General features: G+C 42.9%; 1 protein-coding gene across 1 annotated transcript in view; it reads left to right on the top strand.

The window, feature by feature from the left end:
• stard9 (StAR-related lipid transfer (START) domain containing 9) overlaps positions 1–23,679 on the top strand; it is a 324,067-nt gene that overhangs the window by 156,126 nt on the left and 144,262 nt on the right. Inside the window, exons 5-7 of the mRNA XM_078233633.1 lie at positions 8,707–8,739; positions 8,832–8,893; positions 16,837–16,949. Of these exons, the coding sequence (XP_078089759.1) occupies positions 8,707–8,739; positions 8,832–8,893; positions 16,837–16,949 (208 nt within the window). The remainder of the gene's footprint in view (positions 1–8,706; positions 8,740–8,831; positions 8,894–16,836; positions 16,950–23,679) is intronic.

Here is a 23,679-nt window from a genome sequence, read left to right as displayed (position 1 = left end):
CTGAGGCTAGAATCGAACCCGGGTCCCTGGAGCTGTGAGGCAGCAGTGCTAAGCACTGTGTCACCGTACCAACCAGTCAATAGTAACCCTCAGAATGTTGATAGTGGGGGATTCAGTGATGATGCTGCCATTTGTTGGGTTGTCTGTGGCTGGGGATGCAGAGATCAGTTCAATTCAGGAGGTCCACTCAGGTTTTAATAAAACAGCAGGCAGGTTTATTTTAGGTGTGCACTGTACAAGTTTCAATTCCCAACTGTCAGCGGGTTGTGGAGGCCCTGATGACAGCACAGAGTGTTTATGTGACAATCCTCTTAAAGGGGCCACGACACATAGAGATTATAGAGGGTTGTTTTTCAAACTGGAGACCTGTGATCAGCGGTGTGCGTCAGGGATCAGTGCTGGGTCCACTGTCATTTGTCATTTATATTAATGATTTGGATGAGAATATAGGAGGCATGGTTAGTAAGTTTGCAGATGACACCAAGATTAGTGGCATAGTGGACAGTGAAGAAGGTTATCTCGGATTGCAACGGGATCTTGATCAATTGGGCCAATGGGCTGATGGAGTTTAATTTAGATAAATGCGAGGTGATGCATTTTGGTAGATTGAACCAGAGCAGGACTTACTCAGTTAATGGTAGGGCATTGGGGAGAGTTACGGAACAAAGAGATCTAGGGGTACAGGTTCATAGCTCCTTGAAAGTGGAGTCACAGGTGGACAGAGTGGTGAAGAAGGCATTCAGCATGCTTGGTTTCATTGGTCAGAACATTGAATACAGGAGTTTGGATGTCTTGTTGAAGTTGTACAAGACATTGGTAAGGCCACACTTGGAATACTGTGTACAGTTCTGGTCACCCTATTATAGAAAATATATTATTAAACTAGAAAGAGTGCAGAAGAGATTTACTAGGATGCTACCAGGACTTGATGGTTTGAGTTATAAGGAAAGGCTGGATAGACTGGGACTTTTTTCTCTGGAGTGTAGGAGGCTGAGGGGTGATCTTATAGAGATCTATAAAATAATGAGAGGCATAGATCAGTTAGATAGTCAATTCCCAAAGATAGGGGAGTCTAAAACTAGAGGGCATAGGTTTAAGGTGAGAGGGGAGAGATACAAAAGTGTCCAGAGGGGCAGTTTTTTCACACACAGGGTGGTGAGTACCTGGAACAATCTGCCAGAGGTAGTATAGAGGTGGGTACAATTTAGTCTTTAAAAATATTTTCGACAGTTACATAGGTAAGATGGGTATAGAGGGATATGGGCCAAATGTAGGCAATTGGGACTAACTTAGGGGTTTAAAAGAAAAAGGGGCGGCATGGACAAGTTGGGCCGAAGGGCCTGTTCCCAGGCTGTAAACCTCTATGACCTCTGTGACTCTATGACACAGACAGTAATTCCCTGAGTACAGAACATCCTTCCCTCTTTCCTTCTAAGCCCAGCCCCCCTGCCCCGATCAATTGCGGAGGTGTTTATTCATGGCATCCCAAATCCAGATGCACATTAGACTATTCAACCAGACTAAATGCAACACAATCAATAAAAGAGGCCATCGAGCCCTTGCTGGTTGTATTCGTCGCTCAGGCACATCGATAAAGATTTCTTCCCTTGGACGGGTCGAGGTATCGTTTCCCATAGGGGAATTTTAAGGAAATTTGGCACATCTGTTACGACTCTCCAACTTTTACAGATGCACCATAGAAAGCATTCTTTCTGGTTGTATCACAGCTTGGTATGGCTCCTGCTTTGCTCAAGACCGCAAGGAACTACAAAAGGTTGTGAATGTAGCCCAATCCATCACGCAAACTAGCATCCCATCCATTGACTCTGTCTACACTTCCCGCTGCCTCGGCAAAGCAGCCAGCATAATTAAGGACCCCATTTAATTAAACATTCCGGACATTCTCTCTTCCACCTTCTTCCGTCGGGTCATGTACCAACCGACTCAAGAACAGCTTCTTCCCTGCTGCTGTCAGACTTTTGAATGGACTTACCTTGCATTAAGTTGATCTTTCTCTACACCCTAGCTATGACTGTAACACTACATTCTGCACTCTCTCATTTCCTTCTCTATGAACGGTATGTTTTGTCTGTATAGCATGCAAGAAACAATACTTTTCACTGTATGTTAATATATGTGACAATAATAAATCAAATCAAATCAAATCAAAATTTGCTGCGGCGATAAGACTACTAGTCCTTTTGGGCTTGCCTGACGCTCCAGTCGTAATAGGTCCAATGTCAGGAACTAGAGGGCAGTTCATCTAGAGGTGGTTCTGGCCAAGCCACTCTGGGCAGCCAGCAACTGGTCAGCATGGTGTCTCCAAACCAGTTCATCCTCAGTTTGGACCATATACAATACAGGGCCAGTTTGAGCCAAGACAGTTGCAGGTATCCACTTCTCCCGGGTAGTATAGCTATGTGCCAACACTTGCTCCCCTTGAAACAAGTGTCTTTTAGCGCTCACTTGACTCCTGGCTACTTGCGACTGTTGATTTTGCTCTACTGTCGCTGATGTCTTTTGGGTTGTTCGCAGTTTCCTCTTCATGAGTAGCAATGTGGGTGAACTCTGTGTAGTCGCTTGTGTAGTATTCCTGTAGGATGCCAAAAGACTATTGAGACATTGGGATAACGAGCCTTGCACTGAAAGCTTCTCGAGACCATGTTTCAGGAATTGCACAAATTGTTCAGTCGCTGGATGATAGGAAGCTGATTTGATATGTTGAATACCATTGCCCTTGAGGTAATCTTCAAATTCTTGCAATGTGGCCCATTGTCACTGACAATTTGTTCTAGCTTGCCAAACCTTGCGAAGATCTGCAGTTTCTCGGTGGTTTTCTCCGTGTTGATGGATTTCATTGCGACTACTTCCAGCCACTCAGAGTGTGCGTCGACTACAACCAAGAACATATATCTCTCTACTGGATCTACAAAGTCAATATGTAGGTGTTGCCATGGCATTTTAGGCCAATACAATAGCTGAAGGGGTGACAATCATTGTGAGTTCCTCACCTAAGCACATGACTGGCACTTTTTCTTCTATTTGGGCATCCAGACCTTGCCACCAAAAGTAACTCCAAGCAAGTTCCTTCATCTGGACCATGTATTGCGAAATTGAGTTTGTAAAGATGTAAAGAATGTGAAAATGCTAAAAAAACATTGCTTGGTCCCTTTAAAAGTTGGTGTTGTTTCAGTCCTTGGAGGTTTAAAATGCAATGTATGTACTGAATCCAAACTGAAATATTTGTATCAAAGGCCAGGCAACAGGGCTGCCTTGGTAACAGGCTTCAAGCATTTGAATGTTTTTGAATTCAGCCTATCAATTTAAAGCAGACACTCGGATACCAAGAACCTGTAACATTTGAATTTGATGATGATGACAAAATCAGACCAATCCTATTGTAGGAAAAGTGATAGGTCATCACAGGTATAAAAGAGAGTGCAGGGAGGAAAACAGGACACAGCAACTGCCACCTCTCGAGTCTCGAGAGGGAGAGAGCAGCTCTCCACCCTGCCAACTTCAGATATCTCTTAAAAGAATGTACCATCTAACCAAATCAGAACGAACTTACAGACAAGGAAATCAACCGAGAAACTGCAGAAGGTTCCAAAAGACACAAAACCCGGTTGTATATTTTTTTAGAGTGAATAAATTCAAATTTTTTTTGTTAATGAATGGCAATTGTATTTATTTGAACAGCATTCAATTAGAATCTTATTTTATTTGGTATGTTACTTGTTTGTTAAAGTTCCCTGTTAGTTAAATTAATAAATTAAGTGTTCATTTTAAAGTGAGTGTCAGGTATTTCTGTTAGTTACTCACTAAACTTTACTGAAGGACAATTCATCTTCCCACACACTTTTAACAGATTACGAGGCGAGGTATTGCTCTTTGGGGAATTCAGCGTTACGTCTCAAAGGAGGACAACCTCTGCTTCATAACATATGTCAGATGCCCTTTGTGTAGTTGTTCCAACAGTTTGTGTTGTACGTTTGGAGGGATTATCGCTCTGATTTCCCACAACAAGCACCCGCCTTGGACTGAACTCTAGCTTGCATGACACATATGGTTTTAGATCCAGATGTGTTCCTGTTAGCCTCCATTTCACCACTGTCGCCGGAATTTTACCGTCCAGCTCGTCACGGGAAACGGAGCGGGCAAGGGTTGGACAATGGAAAGGTCTGTTGACCTTGGACAGGATTTTACGGTTTCTGAACGAGCGAGGCTGTAAAATCCCGCCTATATCTACTAACCCCATCATGAGATCATTCCTGGTGTGTTGTTGGACTTGTGATGCTGTCACTGGTACCTTATCTATTTGGGAAAAATAGAAAATGTTGGGAATACTGCTTGGTGGTACGTGGCCAGCAGGCAAGGGCAACTGCGATAATGCATCTGCGTCAGCATGGCCCTCTAACTGTCCATACTTTGTCATACAAATCGCTGACAAGATTAGGGACCATTCTTGCAACCAGCTGTGGCAAGTGAAGGTATCCCTTTATGTGGCCTGAAGATGGTCGTCAGTGGTTGGTGTTCAGTTAATAGGGTGAAATGTCAGACATACAGTTACTGATGGAACTTCCGGACTCCAAAAATGATACTCACTACTTTCTTCATTAATTGAGCATAGTTAGATCAGCACATATCATTGTGTGGGAAGCAAAAGCTATTGGTCTGTCCTCTCCCGAAGGTAAAATGTGTGACACGACTACCTCTATTCCATAGAGGGAAGCGTCACAAGTGAGTTACAATGGCAGTTTTGGGTTAAAATGAATTAAGACTTCAGACTTATGCAAAACGTCCTTCACAGCCTGGTATGCTTCCTCACATTTGAGTGTCCAATGCCAAGACTGTTTAGCGCACAATAAATTATGTCGTGATTTCAACAAGATAGCTAAATTGGAGACAAATTTCCATAATAGTCGACTAGACCTTGAAATGACCTGAATTGAGTCACCTTCTTTGGACATGGAGTTTTCATGATGGCTTCCATCTTCTTTTGTGCCTTTGTTATCAATAATGTGGCCCAAGTATTGTACCAAAGTTTAGAAGAAGTTGCATTTCCCTTTCCTGACGTGGAGGCCATGTACTTAAAGGCGTTGCAGTGTGGATTCCAAGTTCGTCAAACGTTCCTGGTCACTCGCACTGGTAACAAAATATCGTCAAGATAACATTTGTACCCCAGTTAACCCACTCAGGATTTGGTCCATTGACCGCTGAAATAATGCAGAGGCCGAAGTAATTCCAAAGGGTAATCATTTGTAGCAGAACAGGCCTTTGTGGGTAACAATGGTAAGCAATGGTTGTGATTCAGTCGCAACCTTCATTTGCAGGTAAACCTGTGAAAGGTTGATTTTGCTAAACTTTTGCCCGCCTGATAGGCCCACAGATAGATCCTAGATGAGTGGAACTGGATACTGATCTACACACACCAGATTGATGGTCATCTTAAAATCTCCACAAATGCTGACTGTAACCATTCTGTTTCATGACAGGCAGTATTGGTGTGGCCTAGTCACTGGTGGGTAACAGGTTCCAAAACACCAGTGTTGACAAGCCACGCTAACTCCGCTTCAACCTTCGGACAAATCGCACGTGGCAGCGCTCTCACCTTGAGACTTTTTGGTTGGCTATTTGGCTTGGTTTTGAGTTTCACCTGCACTCTGTCCTTTGAGTCAAGTATATCCTTAAATATGCTCTTATATCTGTTCAGGAAGTGCTGTAGATCTGCCTTGGCATCAACCAGTCAGTTTACAATGCTCCAGTCCAGCTTGAACTTCTTCAACCAAGATCGTCCAAAGAGCATTGGGAAGTTTCCTTGGATCACATGGAGAGGCAGCTCCACTCTTTGTCCACTCAGCTCCACCTTGACGATGATGTCACCGTTCGAAGGCACAATTTTTTCAAAAGATCACATTTGTTGGCCTCAAGATAAGATGCTTTAGTTTCTGTTAATAAATGGTCTCGGGGATTAAAGACACCGCGACACCTGTGACAACATCCATTTTTACTATTTGTCCACTCAGCATAGCAATTACCCAACATCAGTGTGATTCCCCTTGAACCATAACATATTTGATCTTAGCTCTTCATCAGACTCCTGAAACACCTCTTCCTGACTGCTGTCATTCTCGTCAGATATGTTATAAATTCTTTACGCTGAATTTGTCTTAGTCCTCTTTTTACGTATGTCCAGGCTCTTTTTCTGCCCCGTCTGTTCAGAGAACCCTGATCCCTTCCAACACGCTCTTGCAATGTGGCCAAACTTGCCACAGTTCTTGCACTGGCTGTCCTTGCTCCATAATAGTTGACTAGACCTTGACAGTCAGCCGGTGTCTGGCTCATTCTGGTACATTGGTGACATGCCTGTGGTCAGGTAGGCTTCCTCTGGGTGGCTCTTGGGCTGGTTGTCAACTGTGAAGCGTCTCTAGCTGTGAGCTCCATTGAGACTGCAATTTCCAGAGCTGTTCTTGAGTTCATGGTATGCTCAGAGAGCACTTCTGGATTGCCTCATTTTGTAATCCACAGACCAAATGATTGTGCAGAGCGTCATCCAATGATTTGCCAAATTCACAATATTCGACGAGGTGCTTTAAGACGGCTACAAACTGTGAAATAGTCTCATCCTCTAATTGATTTCTTCGATGAAACCTGAACCATTCCACTATAACCAGTGGCTTTGGTGAATAATGTTCCTGAAGGGCTGTCACTAATTGCTCAAGGATTTTGGTACCGGGCTTCACTGGCCAGATCAAACTGCAGAGTAAGTCAAAGGCTTTACTTCCAATAGTGCTGATAAAGGTTGGGACCACAAGTTCCAGTGGAATTTTATTTGCCTGTTCATAATACTGGAACAGCTCCAATGTTCAATTTCCTCATCAAAGGAGCTTATGGCCGTCAAAGTGACCCGCCATTTGCCTTGCAGGCTTGGGGGAGCTTCTCAACTTGGTTAAAGGAATTAACCAGATTTCCAGGATTTGAACACGCTATGGTGATTACTGGCTGGGCTTTATTCTCCACACTTGCTGTGTGTGAGCTCCATAGCTCTGTTTGCCCCTCCCCACTCATGTGTGCAGACACTGCTGATTGGGGCCTACTCACTTTGTTTGACAGTAGGAAGTTCCTTTTTTTTAAACTCACTTGCCCTTTTCTCTTACAGATACCTCGATGCTACAGAGTTAGACCCTATCGCGGACTCCCCCGGGTTTCTTGCCATTTAAAAAAAAATCTTGGTTTCTTATTCCTTGTTTTTGTGTTTTTTAATCCCACCTCATCGTCAGTTTAATTGTTGTGTGGTCTGTAGCTGGGGGTGCAGAGATCAGTTCAATTCAGGAAGGCTACACAAGTTTTAATAAAAACAGCAGGCAGATTTATTTTAGGCGTGTACTGTACAGGCTTCAATTCTCAACTGCCACTGTGGAGGCCCTGATGATGTCACGGAGTGATCAAGTGACCGTTCTCTTAAAGGAGCCATACCACATACAGTGATGTTGTCTATTCAGGGAATTACTGTATATCAAGGGGAAATGAATGGATGTTTTTCTTCTTGGAGATGGTCATTGCCTGGCACCCAAGTGGCAAGTAACATTCACACCACACATCAGCCTAATCCTGAATGATGTCGAGGTCTTGCTGCATATAGACATGGACTGAGGAGTCGCAAATGATGCTGAGCATTGTGCAATCATCACACTTCTGAGATTTTAATGGAGGGAAGCTCATTGATGAATCAGCTGAAGATAGTTGGGACTAGGGCACTACCCTGAGGAACTCCTGTAGTGATGTAGTGGAACTGAGATGATTGACCACCAACAAGCACAACGTCTTATATGTTAATTGTGCATCCAACCAGTGGATATTTTTCCCCCTGATTCCAATTGACTCCAGTTTTGCTAAGTCAAATGCGGCCTTCATGTCAAGGGCAGTCACTCTCACCTCACCTCTTGAATTCTGATCTTATGATGGAGGGAATGTCATTGATAAAGCAGCTAAAGATGGTTGGGCCTCAGACACCACCCTGAGGAATTCCTGCAACACTTGGCCTCCACATCTTCTGTGGGTTCAAATCCTACTTTAGTACCAAGCACAACATCCAGCACAGTACAGCACTTTGAGGAACCACCTTTCAGACTAGATGTTTAACCTGGGGCCATATCGCACCTAAGGTCCCAGGAAATCTCCTACAGTAACGTCAACAAGACACAGGTATGGTCTTCCTGATGTCCCTGCCATCATTCATTCCTCAACCTGCAGACTAAAGCAAATTGCTTGACTACTATCATGTGACTGTGAGATCCTACTATATGCAAAGTGGCTGCAGTATTTCATTCATTACAATAATGTTTTTTTATGGGCTGTAAAGAGCTTTAAGATGCTATGAAGCCTGAAAATGTGCTATTTAAATCCAAGCTTCTTTTCCTTTATGCCAGCATGAGTGATTATAAAGAGGCTATTGATGATAAATGTTTACAAGATGTAAATAACAGCAAAAAATATTGGAGGTGGAAAATTAGGAAAATATTTTGATCTGTAAATACTATGTCACAATGAGGAAAACATGAGGATCAGAGTACAAAAGTTGCAAGTGGAATTCAATTTGTTTAATTAAATATAATGAGAAATAAATGACTGTCAGTTGCTGGTTTTGAGGAAGAAAGTCATTGAAGTACAAGGTTCATATAACTCATCGTTCTTCTTGTCCTTTAGGCATCTGTTGGGCTGACACCAAGAATATGCAAGGTAATTGCTTTCCCAAAAGTAACTTGGATATTACTGATCACACTTTTCATCACTGTTGGTTCCTAACTTGTCATAATTGTTTATTTTCACAGGGACTCTTTTCCAGGATTGATGACTACCAAGAAAAGCCAGCAACATGTAGAATAGAAGTTAGGTGAGAATTAATGCTATTATTTATTTTTAAATTCCCACCTTTGAATTGACGACACTTAATCTTTCTCTCTTTCTCTTATGCACTCTCTTCATTTTCCACCCTCTCCACTGCTGTTCTTACAGTCTTGTTCAGTTCTTGCAGTGGTGCTGAAATTTTAGATGAGTTAATTTGACTGTTCACCCCAGCATTTGGAGGATGAGGGTGTCTACATTCGGTACTGTTGTGTGCCCAGACTTGTATAGAGCTAGCATTGAAGTTTTCTGGTTAATATAAATGATAAACTCTGAAGTATAATGAAACTCAATGAATATGGGAGACGCAGAGAATTTACACGGTAAGGTACACAAAAATCTGAAAGCACAGATGGCCACAATTGTATTGTGGATAGCCCTCGATGTATCAAGCTCCTTTCGTAAAACACAAGCACAGCTTATGGCAAAGGTGTTGCATCTGTAACTTGCACTGAATTAGGATCACAACTTGCTTCTTTTCTGCCTCCCAGTCTTGGGGTCATTGTACAGTGATTGGCATGTGGCAGAAACAGGTTTTGTGAAAGAGACTGCTTTTATGAAATAGTGAGCTCTCTTTCCAGTGTACACAATAGCAAAGAAACCGCCCTATCCCTGGGATTGAAAGGCTGCTCCAGGTAAAGAGTGATTCCTCTGCTGCTATGGATACTGACTGGATAAAAAACTCCCCATTCTGCTGAGAATTTTTACAGTGCGTATAGTGACCATTTTGGAAATAATGGTATATGATGCTAGTCCCTAAAGTGCCCATGCTTTATAGCAGTGGTTCCCAAACTTTTTTCACTGGGCCTGTTCGGGTCAATGCACCTAACCAGCATGTCTTTTAGACTGTGGGAGGAAACCAGAGCACCTAGAAGAAACCCACGCAGACACAGGGTGAACGTGCAGACTCCGCACAGACAGTGACCCGAACCAGAATTGAACCTGGGTCCCTGGAGCTGTGAGGCAGCAGTGCTAACCACTGTGCCACTGTGCCGCCCCTAAGGCTCTATAGAGCTGCACTTCTTTACTCCTTACTCAAATTCTATTGTAATAAAGACTAACATACCATTTGCCGCCTTGGTTGCTTGTTGAACCTGCATGTTAGCTTTCACTGATTTATGAACCAGAACTTGCATGTCCCTTTGGACATCAACATCAACATCAACACTTCCCAATCTCTCACTATTTAAGATACTCTACATTTCCGTTTTCCCTGCCAAAGTGGATAACTTCACATCTTTCCACATTATATTCCATGTACCATGTTCTTGGCCACTCACTTAGTGTGACTAAGACTCCTAGAATCCTCTTTTCATCCTCATCACAACTTGCAGTCCCACCAAGTTTTATGTCATCTGCAAACTTGGGGACGTTACATTTGGTCCCTCCATCTAAATCATTGATATAGGTTGTAAATAGCTGGGGCCCAAGCACTGATCCTGCAGTACCTCACTAGTAAGAAGTCTAACAACACCAGGTTAAAGTCCAACAGGTTTATTTGTTTTTGCTACCAAATAAATCTGTTGGACTTTAACCTGGTGTTGTTAGACTTCTTATTGTGTTTACCCCAGTCCAACGCTGGCATCTCCACATTGTACCTCACTAGTCACAGCCTGCCATCCTAAGAATTCCTAGTCTTTGTTTTCTGTCTGTTAACCAATTCTCAATCCATGCCCATTTTTTGCCCCCAATCATATGCTCTAATTTTGCTTACTAACCTCCTGTGGGACCTTGTTGCAAACCTTCTGAAAATATCAAATACGCCATGTCCATTGGTTCTCCCTTATCTATTCTGCTCGTTACATCTTCAAAAAACTCCCAACAGGTTTGTCAAATTTGATTTCCCTTTCACTAATCCATGTCAACCCAATCTTACCATTATTTTGTAAGTGCCCAGTTATCATATCCTTGTTATAGCATTTTCCCGGCTTCTGATGCCAGGCTAGCAGGTCTGTAGTTCCTTGTTTTCTGTCTCCCCACCATTCTTAAACATTTTTAATTTTCCAATCAGCAGAATCTATACAGTTTTGGAATGATCACCAACATTCTGGGATGTAGATAATCAGTTCCAGGGGATTTATACTCTTTTAGTCCCATTAATTTTTCCAGTACTTTTTTTACAAATACTAATTTCTTTCAGGTCCTCAATCTCACTAGTCCCTTGATTCACTAGTATTTTAGGGAGGTTTTTTGAATCATCTGTGAAGACAAAGTATTTGTTTAGTTTCTCTGCCACTTCCTTATTCCTCATTATAAATTCTCATGTCATTGCCTGTAGTGGGCCCACATTTGGCTTTGCTAACCTTTTCCTTCTCACATACCTATAGAAACTTTCAGAGTCTGTTTTTATGTTTCTCCCTAGTTTTCTTTCATATTCTATTTTCTCTTTCTCAATCAGTTTCTTTGTTTTCATTTGCTGAATTCTAAAATGTTTCAAGTCTTAGACTTACTACTTTTTTGGCAATTTTATGAGCCTCTCCCTTTAATCTATTACAATCCTTAGCTTCACTTGTTAGCCATGGTTGGATCACTTTTCCTGCTGTTTTTGTGTCTTAAAGAAATGTAAATTTTTTGTAGACCACATGAGTTCTATAAACGCTATCCATTGCCTGTCTGCCATCATACCTTTTAATGTAGTTTCTCAATCTACCAACTTGACCCCCATTCCTTTGTAGTTTCCTTTGTTTAGATTTAAGACCCTAGTTTTGGATTGAACTATTTTCAAACAAAATTATTAATTAGCTCTTTCTCATTGCACAATGTACTAGGTTTAAAATAGACCCTTTCCTAGTTCTAGAAAACCAGCTTGGATACATTCCAGGAATTCATCCTCCACAGCATTAATGCTAGATAGGTTTCTCGAGTGTATGTGTAGATTGGAGCCCACGTAATTACTGCATAATTAGCCTTGTTACATGCACTTCTAATTTCCTGATTTATACCATGCTCTACATTGCCACTATAATTTGGCAGCCTATAAACAATTCCTATTGCTGCCCTTGCCGATTCATCGCTCCACCCAAACTGATTCCACCTCGTGGTCTTCTGATTTGAGACCCTCTATCACTAATGTACTGATCCTATCCTATCAGTACTCCCCTACTGTTCCTTTTTGTCTAACCTTCCTAAATGTCAAATAACCTTGAACATTCAGTTCCCAGCCTTGGTTACCTTGCAGCCACGTCTTTGTATTGGCAATTAGATCATATCTGTTTATTTCTATTTGTGCCATCAATTCATTTATCTTTTTGTGAATACTGCACACATTTCGATAGAGTATCTTAAACTCTGTCTTTTTATTATTTTTGCAACCTCTTGCCTTATTTGCTGGCACATACTTAAGTTAATATGTTCAGTCCCTTCCTGCCACATTCTGACCACCATTTCCCTTATTGTTACATTGCTCTTGTGCCTTTTCTTCTCTGTTTCAATTTATCCCAGCTTTTATACCCCAGCTATTTAATTAGAAGCCCTCTCTACTGCCTTAGTTATACTACCCACCAGAACACTGGTCCTCCCAGCATGGTTCCACTGGTGCCAGTGCCTTAGAAATTGAAACCCGTTTCTCCTACGCCAGTCTTTGAGCCACACCATTAACCTTCCCAATTCCAATTTGTTCATAGGTCAGGTAATAATCCTGAGATAATTGCCATATCACTTAATAAAATAAAAAAAGACTCATTAGATTCTTAATTAAATATAATTATATATTAGCTGGTTAATAGTTATTTAGCTTTTTTAAAACATTTTTCTAAATTTCAGCTCTTTAAATACACAGCCTAACAGCAATTACTCACTAATCAACTTAGGGTTTTCTTGTAAACCTTATTAATATACATAAATCCTCTTCTGATTTAATGCAGCTGACTTGTAGTACTAAGCCTTGCTTTGAAAAAGATCAGATACAAAATACTCACCAGCCAATTTAACATTGATTACTCAGGTTCTGAGGGGTTCCTGTTAAAATTTAACCTCTGCTGCTGCTCTCACCGATCTTCACACTGCGATCCCACTCTGTGGCTTTGCACTTTTGACCCTGCTGCTCCTGCTCATTGAAGTCCTGCATTGCTTTCCCATGCTTTTAGTCCCTGCTGCTGTTTGCACTAAAACATGACTATTTGACATCCAGTACACGAGTGAAAGTGGGTTATTCTATTTAGTGGCATGATTCCAGGATGCTGGAATGCATTATTAAGGTAAATAGGAGTGGTTGCAAAGATAGACAGGAATGGTTTAAGTTTGATTGCACAGTGAGAATGCAAGAGATTGATTGGTGTTGGCTGGGTGAATTGAAACACCATGGCATGCAGTCAGAAATTATAACACAGAGAAAATGGGACATTCGGCTCAACAAGTCCAATGGAGAAATAATCCTTTTCTCACACATTGATGGTTTTGGGGAATTTGATGGGATTGAAGGTGGATAAAGCTCCAGGTCCTGATAATCTTCATCCCAGAGTACTTAAGGAAATGGCCCTGGAAATAGTAGATCCATTTGTGATTATTTTCCAAAATACTTTGGACTCTGGACTGGTTCCTACAGATTGCAGGGTAGCTAATGTCAGCCCGCTATTCAAATTGGCGATAGAGAAAAAACTGGAGCGAAAGAGCAGTGAACCTAACATCAATACTGGGGAAGTTGCTCGAGTCCATTATCAAAGATTTCATAGCTCACCATTTGGAAGGCAGTGGGATAATCAGACAAAGTCAGCATGGATTTGAAGCGGGGAAATCATGTTTGACGAATCTATTGGAATTGCTTGAGGATGTAACTAATAAAGTTCACTGAGGAGAGCCAGTGGATGTGGTTTATTTATACTTTCGGAAGGTTTTTGACAAGGTCTCACATAACAGACTACTATATAAAGTTAAAGCACCTGGGATTGCAGGTAATGTCTTGAGATGGATAGAAAGCTGGTTAGCAGATAGGAAGCAAAGAGTTGGCATAATTGGGTCTTTTTCTCATTGGCAGTCAGTGACTAGTGGGGTTCTGCAGGAATCTGTGCTAGGACCCCAACTGTTCACGTTATATATTCATGATTTGGAAGAGGGAACTAAATGTATTAGCTCCAAATTTGCAGAGGATACAAAGTTGGGTGGGAAGGTGAGCTGTGAGGAGGATGCAGAGATGCTTCAGCTTGAATTCGACAGGCTGTGTGTGTGGGCATCTGCATGGCAGATGCAGTATAATGTAGATAAATGTGAGGTATTCACTTTGGTAGCAATAATAGGAAGACAAATTATTACTTGAGTGGGTGTAAATTAAGAGAGGTGGATACTCAGCGAGACCTTGGTGTCCTTGTACATTAATCACTGAAAGTAAGCACGCAGGTAGAGCAGGCAGTAAAGAAGGCAAATGGTATGTTGGCCTTCATAGTGAGAGGATTTGAGTATAGGAATAGGGATGTTTTACTGCAACTTTATAGGCCATTGGTGAGGCCACACTTGGTGTATTGTGTGCAGTTTTGGTGCCCTTATCTTAGGAAGGATGTCCTTGCTATAGAGGGAGCACAGAGAAGATTTACCAGGCCGATTCCTGGGATGTCAGGTCTGCCATGTAAGGAGAGACTAAATCGGTTAGGATTATATTCACTGGAGGTTAGAAGAGTGAGAAGGGATCTCATAGAAATTTATAAAATTCTAACAGGATTAGATAGGGATAGATTCAGAAAGAATGTTCCAAATGGTAGGGGAGTCCAGAACTAGGAGTCAAAGTTTGAGAACAAAGGGTAAACCTTTTAAAATTGAGGTAAGAAGAAATTTCTTCACCCAGAGAGTGGTGAATGTGTGGAATTCACTACCATGGAATGTAGTTGAGCCCAAAACATTGTCCATTTTCAAGAAGAAATTAGATATAGCTCTTGGGGCTAAAGGGATCAAGGGATATGGAATCCCGCTGACATTATAGTCAATTTAGCATGGCCAATCAAACTAACCTGCACATCTTTGGACTGTGGGAGGAAACTGGAGCACCCGGAGGAAGCCCATGCAGACACGGGGAGGATATGCAAACTCCACACAGACAGTGACCCAAGCCGGGAATCAAACCCAGGTCCCTGGCCCTGTGAGGCAGCAGTGCTAACCACTGTGCCCCCCCCGTGCCACTGTGTTGGATATTGAATTTGATGATCAGTCATGATCAAGATGAATGGTGGAGCATTCTTCAAGGGCCGAATGGCCTACTCTGACTTTTACTTTCTATGTTTCTGTGCTCCTATACTCCTTTCTTTCAACCACGGCACGGCACGGTAGCACAGTGGTTAGCACTGCTGCTTCACAGCTTCAGGGACCTGGGTTCAATTCCCGGCTTGGGTCACTGTCTGCGTGGAGTTTGCACATTCTCCTCGTGTCTGCGTGGGTTTCCTCCGGGTGCTCTGGTTTCCTCCCACAGTCCAAAGATGTGCAGGTTAGGTTGATTGGCCATGCTAAAATTGCCCTTAGTGTCCTGAGATGCGTAGATTAGAGGGATTAGCAGGTAAAATATGTAGGGATATGGGGGTAGGGCCTGGGTGGGATTGTGGTCGGTGCAGACTCGATGGGCCGAATGGCCTCTTTCTGTACTGTAGGGTTACTATGATTTCTATGATTCTATGATTTCTATGAACCACCCATCTAACCCATTCTTAAATGTCAACTGTTTCAATCAATAACTATTTCAAAAGCTCAGAAAACTTTGAAAAGCAGTTTTCCTGCTCTTTGTCCTGAATCTCTTGCATACCATTAAACACAAACGTATAGGTTGTAATAACCACATGTAAAATATTAGCTTCAACTCTAATTAATACTTGGCATAATTTTTGACCTGGTGATCTCTGCAACTCTCACCTCATTATCCTGAGGCTTTGAAATTCTTAGCAATGCACCACATTAAATGTTTGTATCAGATCTATCAGACCTTGTTGGCATCATTCCAGCTCAGGAGGTGAGTACTAGGACCGTGGTATATTAATAATTAAACAAAAAAGTAATTTTGACATTTTTCGGTTCTTCCATTGTTTAAAATTGGTCGATATGTTGATGGATAGCATATTCATGCATTGAACAGGCTGGATGTTAAAACCTATGTTAGGTGAAGTGGGGGCCTTGTTATGAATAAGAAACCTCATATTTTACACTAACTAACCCTTGGCTAGTAATTGTTTATGGGTGGCACTGTGGGACAGTGGTTAGCACTGTTGCCTCACAGCGCCAGGGACCTGGGTTCAATTCCCGGCTTGGGTCACTGTGCGGAGTCTGCACGTTCTCCCACTGTCTGCGTGGGTTTCCTGTCGGTGTTCCGGTTTCCTCCCACAGTCCAAAAGCTGTGCTGGTTAGGTGCATTGGCCATGCTAAATTTTCCCTCTGTGTACCCAAACAGGCGGGCACCAGAGTGTGGCGACTAGTGGATTTTCACGGTAACTTCATTGCAGTGTTAATGTAAGCCTACTTGTGACTAATAAATAAACTTTAACTTTATTTGGGCCTGGAACAGAAAGCATCAAACATGGCGTGAACAATGTAAAATGAAAAATTATGAATTCAGGAGAGAATTTTTTTTTAACCCAGAAACTGGTTAAAATAATCTGCCACATGGAATAGTTGCGGCAAATAGCATCATTGCATTTAAGAGGGAGCCAGAAAAATACATGAGGAAGAAAGGAGTAGAAAGATTTGCTGATAGGGTTAGATGAAATGGGGTGGGAGGAGGCTTATGTGGAGCATATACAGCCTGTAAATGCTCTGTAATTCTATGTAAAAGCAAAACCTTTTTGCACTCAACAGATCAGGTGGAAGAAGTCAACCCTACAAATTAACCTATCTTTCTCTCTCAGTTGTTGATTGACATGCCAGGCATTCCCAGCAATTTCTAATTTTACTCAGATTTCCAGTCTTCAGGTCAGTAAAATTGCTGTTTATTATCAGCTCATTAATAGGAACCTCTTCTTTTCGTAGCTTTTTGGAAATCTATAACGAGCGCGTCCGAGATCTTCTGAAGCATGGTGATGGAAACAAGCCCTACACACTTCGTGTGCGTGAACACCCTGATAAGGGTCCCTACGTACAAGGTAATCTCACACTTAGTTTATCAAATTAGCTCTTTTCTGATTTTGATAGCTTTTTTGTGCATAATTTGCCAATTTCACGTTTCTATTTTTCTACTCTGTCTGGATCTCTCATGACTTTGAACACCTCTGTCAAATCTCCTCTCAACCTTTTCTTCTCCAAAGGAAACAGCCCACACTTCTCCAGTATAGCTAGTAACTGAAGTTGCTCATCCCTGAAACTATTTTTGTGAATCCTTTCTACAGCAATTCTAATGCTTTCAAATCCTTCCTAAAGTATGGTCCCAAAATGAGACACAATACTCCAGCTGAGGCTGAACCAGTGTTTTATTCAGGTTAACCATAACTGTCTTGTTTTTTGTACTCTGTGCCCCTATTTAAAAAGCCCAGGATTTCATATACTTTATTAACAGCTCTATCAACCAGCCCTGCTACCTTCAATGTCTTGTGCATACTAACCCCAGGTACCACTGCTCCTGCACCCCATTTAGAATTGTACCTTTATTTTATATTGTCTTTCCTCATCCTACATACCAAAATGAACCACTTCGCGTTTCTCTAAATTCAATTTCATCCGCCCACTTCAACTTGTCTATGTCAACCAAATCTATGTTATTAATATGTGAAGGAAAATGGGGATCTTAACAATGACCCCTGAAGAAACTCATTATAAATTTAGTCTGAAAAACAACTATTCACCACTACTCAGTTTCCTGCTAGCCAATTTTATATTCATTCTTTAAATATCCGTTCATGGGATGTGAGCATTGCTGGCATGGATAGCATTTGTTGCTCATCGCTAATTTCCCTTGAGACCGAAGCGATGAGCCATCCTGTTGAACAGCTACAGTCTGTCTGGAATTAAAAAGTCTAATGATAACCATGAAACCATTGTCGATTGTCGTAAAAACCCATCTGGTTCACTAATGTCCTTTAGGGAAGGAAATCTGCCATCCTTACCTGGTCTGGCCTACATGTGACTCCAAATCCACAGCAATGTGGTTGACTCTCAAATGCCTTCTGAAATGGAGGACAGTTCGGCAAGGGGGAAGGTGATGGCCTAGTGGTATTATTGGTAGGTTATTAATCCAGCAACTCAGCTAATGTTCTAGGGACCCAGGTTCGAATCTCGCCACGGCAGATGGTGGAATTTGAATTCAATAATCTGGAATTAAGAATCTACTGATGACCATGAAACCATTGTCGATTGTTGGAAAAACCCATTTGGTTCACTAATGTCCTTTAGGGAAGGAAATCTGCGATCCTTATCTGGTCTAGCCTACATGTGACTCCAGAGCCACAGCAATGTGGTTGACTCTCAACTGCCCTCCAAGGGCAACTAGGGATGGGCAATAAATGTTGGCCAGCCGGCGACGCCCATGTCCCACAAGTAAATAAAAAGAAATTGCTAGCCCAGCCAGTGACATTCACATCCCGTAAATGAATTTTTAAAAAGTTATACCTATGGAGCTATTAGAAAGAGAGTTCCAGGATTTTGACCAAGCCCTAGTGATATTATGGCGATAAAGTTCCAACATATCGATAAAGTTCCAAAACAGGATGATGTGTGACTTGGAAGGGTAATTGTAGGTGGTGGTTCTCCCATGCATCTGCTTTCATTTTTTTTTTTAAGTGGTAGAGGTCATGGGTTTGGACGGTACTGTTAAAGGGGCCTTGGAGAGTTGCTGCTTTGCATCTTGTAGATGGATACATGCTGCAGCCACTGTGCCATGGTGGCGGAGGGAGTAAATGTTTGAGGTGCTAGATGGGGTGCGGATTAAGCAGGCTGATTTGTCCTGGATGGTGTTGAGCTTCTTGAGTATTGATGGAATTGCAATCATCCAGGCAAGTGGAGAGTATTCCATCACACTCCTGAATTTTGCCTCATTGATGTGGACAGACTTTGGGGAGTCAGGAAGTGAGTTACTCACCACAGAATTCCCAGCTTCCCTGCTGTTAGAGCCACAGTATTTGTGTGGCTGGTCCTGTGAAGTTTTTGGTCAAAGGAAATCGCTGGGGTGTTGATGGTGGGGGATTCAGTGAAGGTCAATCACTCTCATCCTGCCTATTAATGTTAGCTCTTTTATGCATGTTTGAACAAAGGCTGCAAAGAGGTCAGGAGCCAAATGGCCTGGTGGAACTCAAAATGGTCATCAGTCGGCAGGCTATTGTGAGATAGTACTGTCGATGGCACCTTCTATCACTTTGCTGATGATCTAGAGTAGATTGATGGAGTAGGAATGGGCTACATTGCATTTGTTCAGCTTTTTGTGGACAGGACATATCTGGACAATTTTCCACATTGCCAGATAAGATGTCAAGGCTGTAGCTGTCCAGGAACAGCTTGTCGCGGGGCATAATAGTTCTAGAGCACAAGTTTTTAGTACCATTGCTGGGATTTTATCAGGGCCCCATAACCTTGGCTGTATTTGCTGACTTCAGTCATTTCTTGATTTGTTTAATTGTGTGCCACTATTCATGACAGCTTATGGGAGAGCTTTGATCTGATCAGCTGGTTGTGGGATTGTTTAGCTCTATTTATTGCATGCTGCTTCTACTCTTTCGCATAGAAATAGTCCTGTGTTGTACCTTCGCCAGATTTGCACTCAATTTTTAGATATGCCTGGTGCTGCTCCTGGCACGCTCTCCTGCACGCCTCATTGTAGTCAATCTGAGGGGCCAAACAGTCTCCACTACTGAGCAGAGGCATGATCATTTCCCCAGAGGGTGCAGTACAACCCAAAGTGCTGATAAAAGATATCAAGGGAGACTACATGCCCATACCTTTATACAGTGTGGACCTCCCGTGTGACCTTATTTCAGGACCAGTAACCATGGGAGTTGCCCTTAGTTTACCTGTGGATGGGCCCGACCTGCTCCTTAGCAATTACCTGGCAGATAACATCCCCAGTGGTTTTAGAGAAGTTAAGTGAGGTCAGGGAATACAGAGCAGCTGCATGAGAAAGTGCCTGGTATTTTTCCTGACTCTGGTAGCCCAGCCTATGTCCAAACAAATCTTCATAGAATAAAATCTCTACAGTGCAGAAGGATGCTATTCAGCCCATCAAGCCTGCACTGACAAAGATCCCACCCCCATCCTATCCCTGTAACCCCACGTATTTACCCTGCTAATCCCCCTGCCAATCCAACCTAGCACGCACATCTTTGCAGTGTGAGAGGAAACCCACGCAGACATGGGGAGAACTCCACACACAGTCACCCAGGGCCGGAATTGAACCCAGGTCCCTCGCGTTGTGATGTAGTAGTGCTAACCACTATGCCATTGTGCTGCCCTAATGGGGGCTTTTCAGGAGAGGCCAAATCAACATTGCAGATGGATGACACTGTGTCTGGTTATCCAAAACCTTTCTAAATTCACAAAAATACTATGTTATGGTGACACCTGGAGTGGTGGAGTAGGGGATTCATTTCACCCCATCTCAAGTGGTCATAACAGCTGTAAGATATGATTCAGCGCATGTGTCTGTGTCAGGCTGCCCACTGTGTACCAGTCTTTGAGACAGCTCTCCCAATTTTGGCATAAACCCCAAATGTTACTTCTTTCCAATTCTCTTCCCGCACCTAGTGGGGCACTTAAGGCAGACTTTTGCCTGTTTCCATAGCTGGTAATTCCTGGAACAGGTCACTAGTCTATTGCTAGACGCTTAAATCTAGACATGCATCACTCCACAACAAGCAGGGCTGGCCAGGAGTCTCTCCTGCTCTTACCACCGGCCATTGGTGTGTTGGAAGGATTTGTGGATTGACACTCAACCTGTTTGACCACGTTATGAATGCACCTTCCTTGGCCAACAAGTCCAGGACAGGACTCGAGCCCAGAGGCAGGGATGCTACCCACTGCACCACAGGACCTCCCAAATGTTATCAAGATGGGAGGCTCAATTAGAGAGTCCATTGCAACATTTGCCTGGCAGCTCCACCAGGAGAGGCAGGCACTGCTGAGACAGGAAGCACTTCAAAACAGAGGAGCTGTCTGCCACATCAAATACAGTTAAAATCCTTCATGACCACAGCTCCTTGGTCATTGTTGTAGAGATGGAGCCACTCTACAAGATGATCTGCAGCTGAGCCTGATGGAATATACCCCAGAAGACTGAGAGAGGCAAGGGAGGAAATTGCTGGGGCCTTGAGAGAAATATTTATATCCTCACTGGCAACAGGGGAGGTCATGATGTGGAGATGCCGGCGTTGGACTGGGGTGAACACAGTAAGAAGACTCACAACACCAGATTAAAGTCCAACAGGTTGACGAAGGAGCAGTGCTCCGAAAGCTTATGGTATTTGCTACCAAATAAACCTGTTGGACTTTAACCTGGTGTTGTGAGACTTCTTACAGGGGAGGTCCGAGAGGATTAGAGAATAACTAATATTGTTCCTTTGTTAAGAAGGGTAGCAAGAATAATCCAGGTAATTACAGGTTGATGAGCCTTACATCAGTGGTAGGGAAATTATTGGAGAGGATTCTTCGAGACAGGATTTACTCCCACTTGGAAATAAGTGGACGTATTAGCGAGAGGCAATATGTTTTGTAAATGGGAGGTCGTTTCTCACTAACTTGATCGAATTTTTTGAGCAAGTGACGAACATGATCGATGAGGGTAGGGCAGTGGATGGTGTCTACATGGACTTCAATAAGGTCTTTGACAAGGTCCCTCATGGCAGACTGGTGCAGAAGGTGAAGTCGCATGGGATCAGAGGTGAGCTGGCAAGGTGGATACAGAACTGACTTGGTCATAGAAGACAGAAGGTAGCAGTGAAAGGGTGTGTTTCTGAATGGAGATCTGTGACAAGTAGCGTTCCTCAGGGATCAGTGCTGGGACCTTTGCTGTTTGTAATATATATAAGTGGCTTGGAGGAAAATGTAACTAGTTTGATTAGTAAGTTTGCGGATGACACAAAGGTTGGTGGATTTGTGGATAGTGATGAGGACCATCAGAGGATACAGCAGGATATAGATCGGTTGGAGACTTGGGTGGAGAGATGGCAGATGGAGTTTAATCCAGACAAATGTGAGGTAATGCATTTTGGAAGGTCTAATACAGATAGGAAACATACAGTAAATGGCAGATCTCTTAAGAGCATTGATAAGTGGAAGAATCTGGGTGTACAGGTACACAGGTCACTGAAAGTGGCAATGCAGGTGGAGAAGGTAGTCAAGAAGGCATCGGTCGGGGTATTGAGTTTAAAAATTGGCAAGTCATGTTGCAGCTTTATAGAACTTTAGTTAGGCCGCACTTGGAGTCGAGTGTTCAATTCTGGTTGCCACACTATCAGAAGGATGTGGAGGCTTTGGAGAGGGTACAGAAAAGATTTACCAGGATGTTGCCTGGTGTGGAGGGCATTAGCTAAGAGGAGAGGTTGGAGAAACTTGGTTTGTTCTCACTGGAATGACGGAAGTTGACGGGCGACCTGATAGAAATCTACAAGATTATGAAAGGCATGAACAGAGTGGATAGTCAGAAGCTTTTTCCCAGGATGTAAGAATCAATTACTAGGGGGCATAGGTTTAAGTTGCGAGGGGCAAGGTTTAAAGGAGATGTACGAGGCACGTTTTTTACACAGAGTGTGGTGGGTGCCTGGAACTCGTTGCCGGGGGACGTAGTGGAAGCAGATACGATAGTGACTTTTAAGGAGCGTCTTGACAAATATATGAATAGGATGGGAATGGAGCGATATGGTCCCCGGAAGGGTAGGGGGTTTTAATTAAGTCAGGCAGCATGGTCGGTGCAGGCTTGGAGGGCCGAAGGGCCTGTTTCTGTGCTATAATTTTCTTTGTTCTTTGAGATTGTGACTGTCAAATCCTGGTGGGTTCATGCTGCGGTGATGGAGAAGTGCTGTTGATGGCCGCCTTCTGCCCTTCTCTCCTGCCGGAGGCCACTCCAGTTCAATTCCAGGCTCCAGACTTAGTGGGAGGACTTGTCTGCTGTCTGGAAGATCCCTGCAGAGCTGGCATTTTTCCCCAATTTGCCCAATAATGGGCTTATTTAGTTACCCATCGCGGCCAGGTGGGTAACCCCTGCCACACTTAGCCCACATTAGGCAAGAACGCTCAGAGGCAGAAAAGCATCAAGTAGCTGGTCTGATTTTGCCAATTTCACTCCGCATCTCCTTTCACAAGAGCGGAAAAATTCAACCCAGAGAGTGGTAGGTAATTGGGACTCTCTTCCACAAATGATCATTAATGTTCGATCAGTTGTTAATTTAAAATCTGGAATTAATAAACTTTGGTACCCAAAATATTAGGGGATAATTGCACACTTTAGAGTTAGATCACAGATCAGCCACTATCCAATTAAAGCCTCTGTTGCTCTGTATTGCATTCTCTGCACTTGTATTTCTTGCAGTAAGGAAGGGCCCATCGATACAAAGCAAAGTGGCACATTGGATCCAAAATTGGCTGAGAGGCAGGAAGCAAAGAGTGATGGTAGTGGGATGTTTCTGTGACTGGAAGGATGTTTCCAGTGGGGTTCCACAGGGCTAGGTGCTGGGGCCATTGCTATTTGTGTTATACATTAATGATTTTGCTTGAAATGTAGGGGGTATGATCAAGAAGTTTGCGGATGACATAAAAATTGGTAGGGTGGTAAATAGTGAGGTGGACAGCTGTAGATTATAGGAGGATATCAATCAGGTGGGCAGAGCAATGGCAAATGGAATTCAACCCAGAAAAGTGTGAGGTTATGTATTTGGGGACGGCTAACAAAGCAAAGGA

The sequence above is a fragment of the Mustelus asterias genome, chromosome 18 (assembly GCF_964213995.1).
Source record: "Mustelus asterias chromosome 18, sMusAst1.hap1.1, whole genome shotgun sequence".
Classification (NCBI taxonomy): Eukaryota; Metazoa; Chordata; class Chondrichthyes; order Carcharhiniformes; family Triakidae; genus Mustelus; species Mustelus asterias.
The sequence above is the reverse complement of the archived record's forward strand: the minus strand, read 5'-3'. Positions and strand labels throughout refer to the sequence as shown.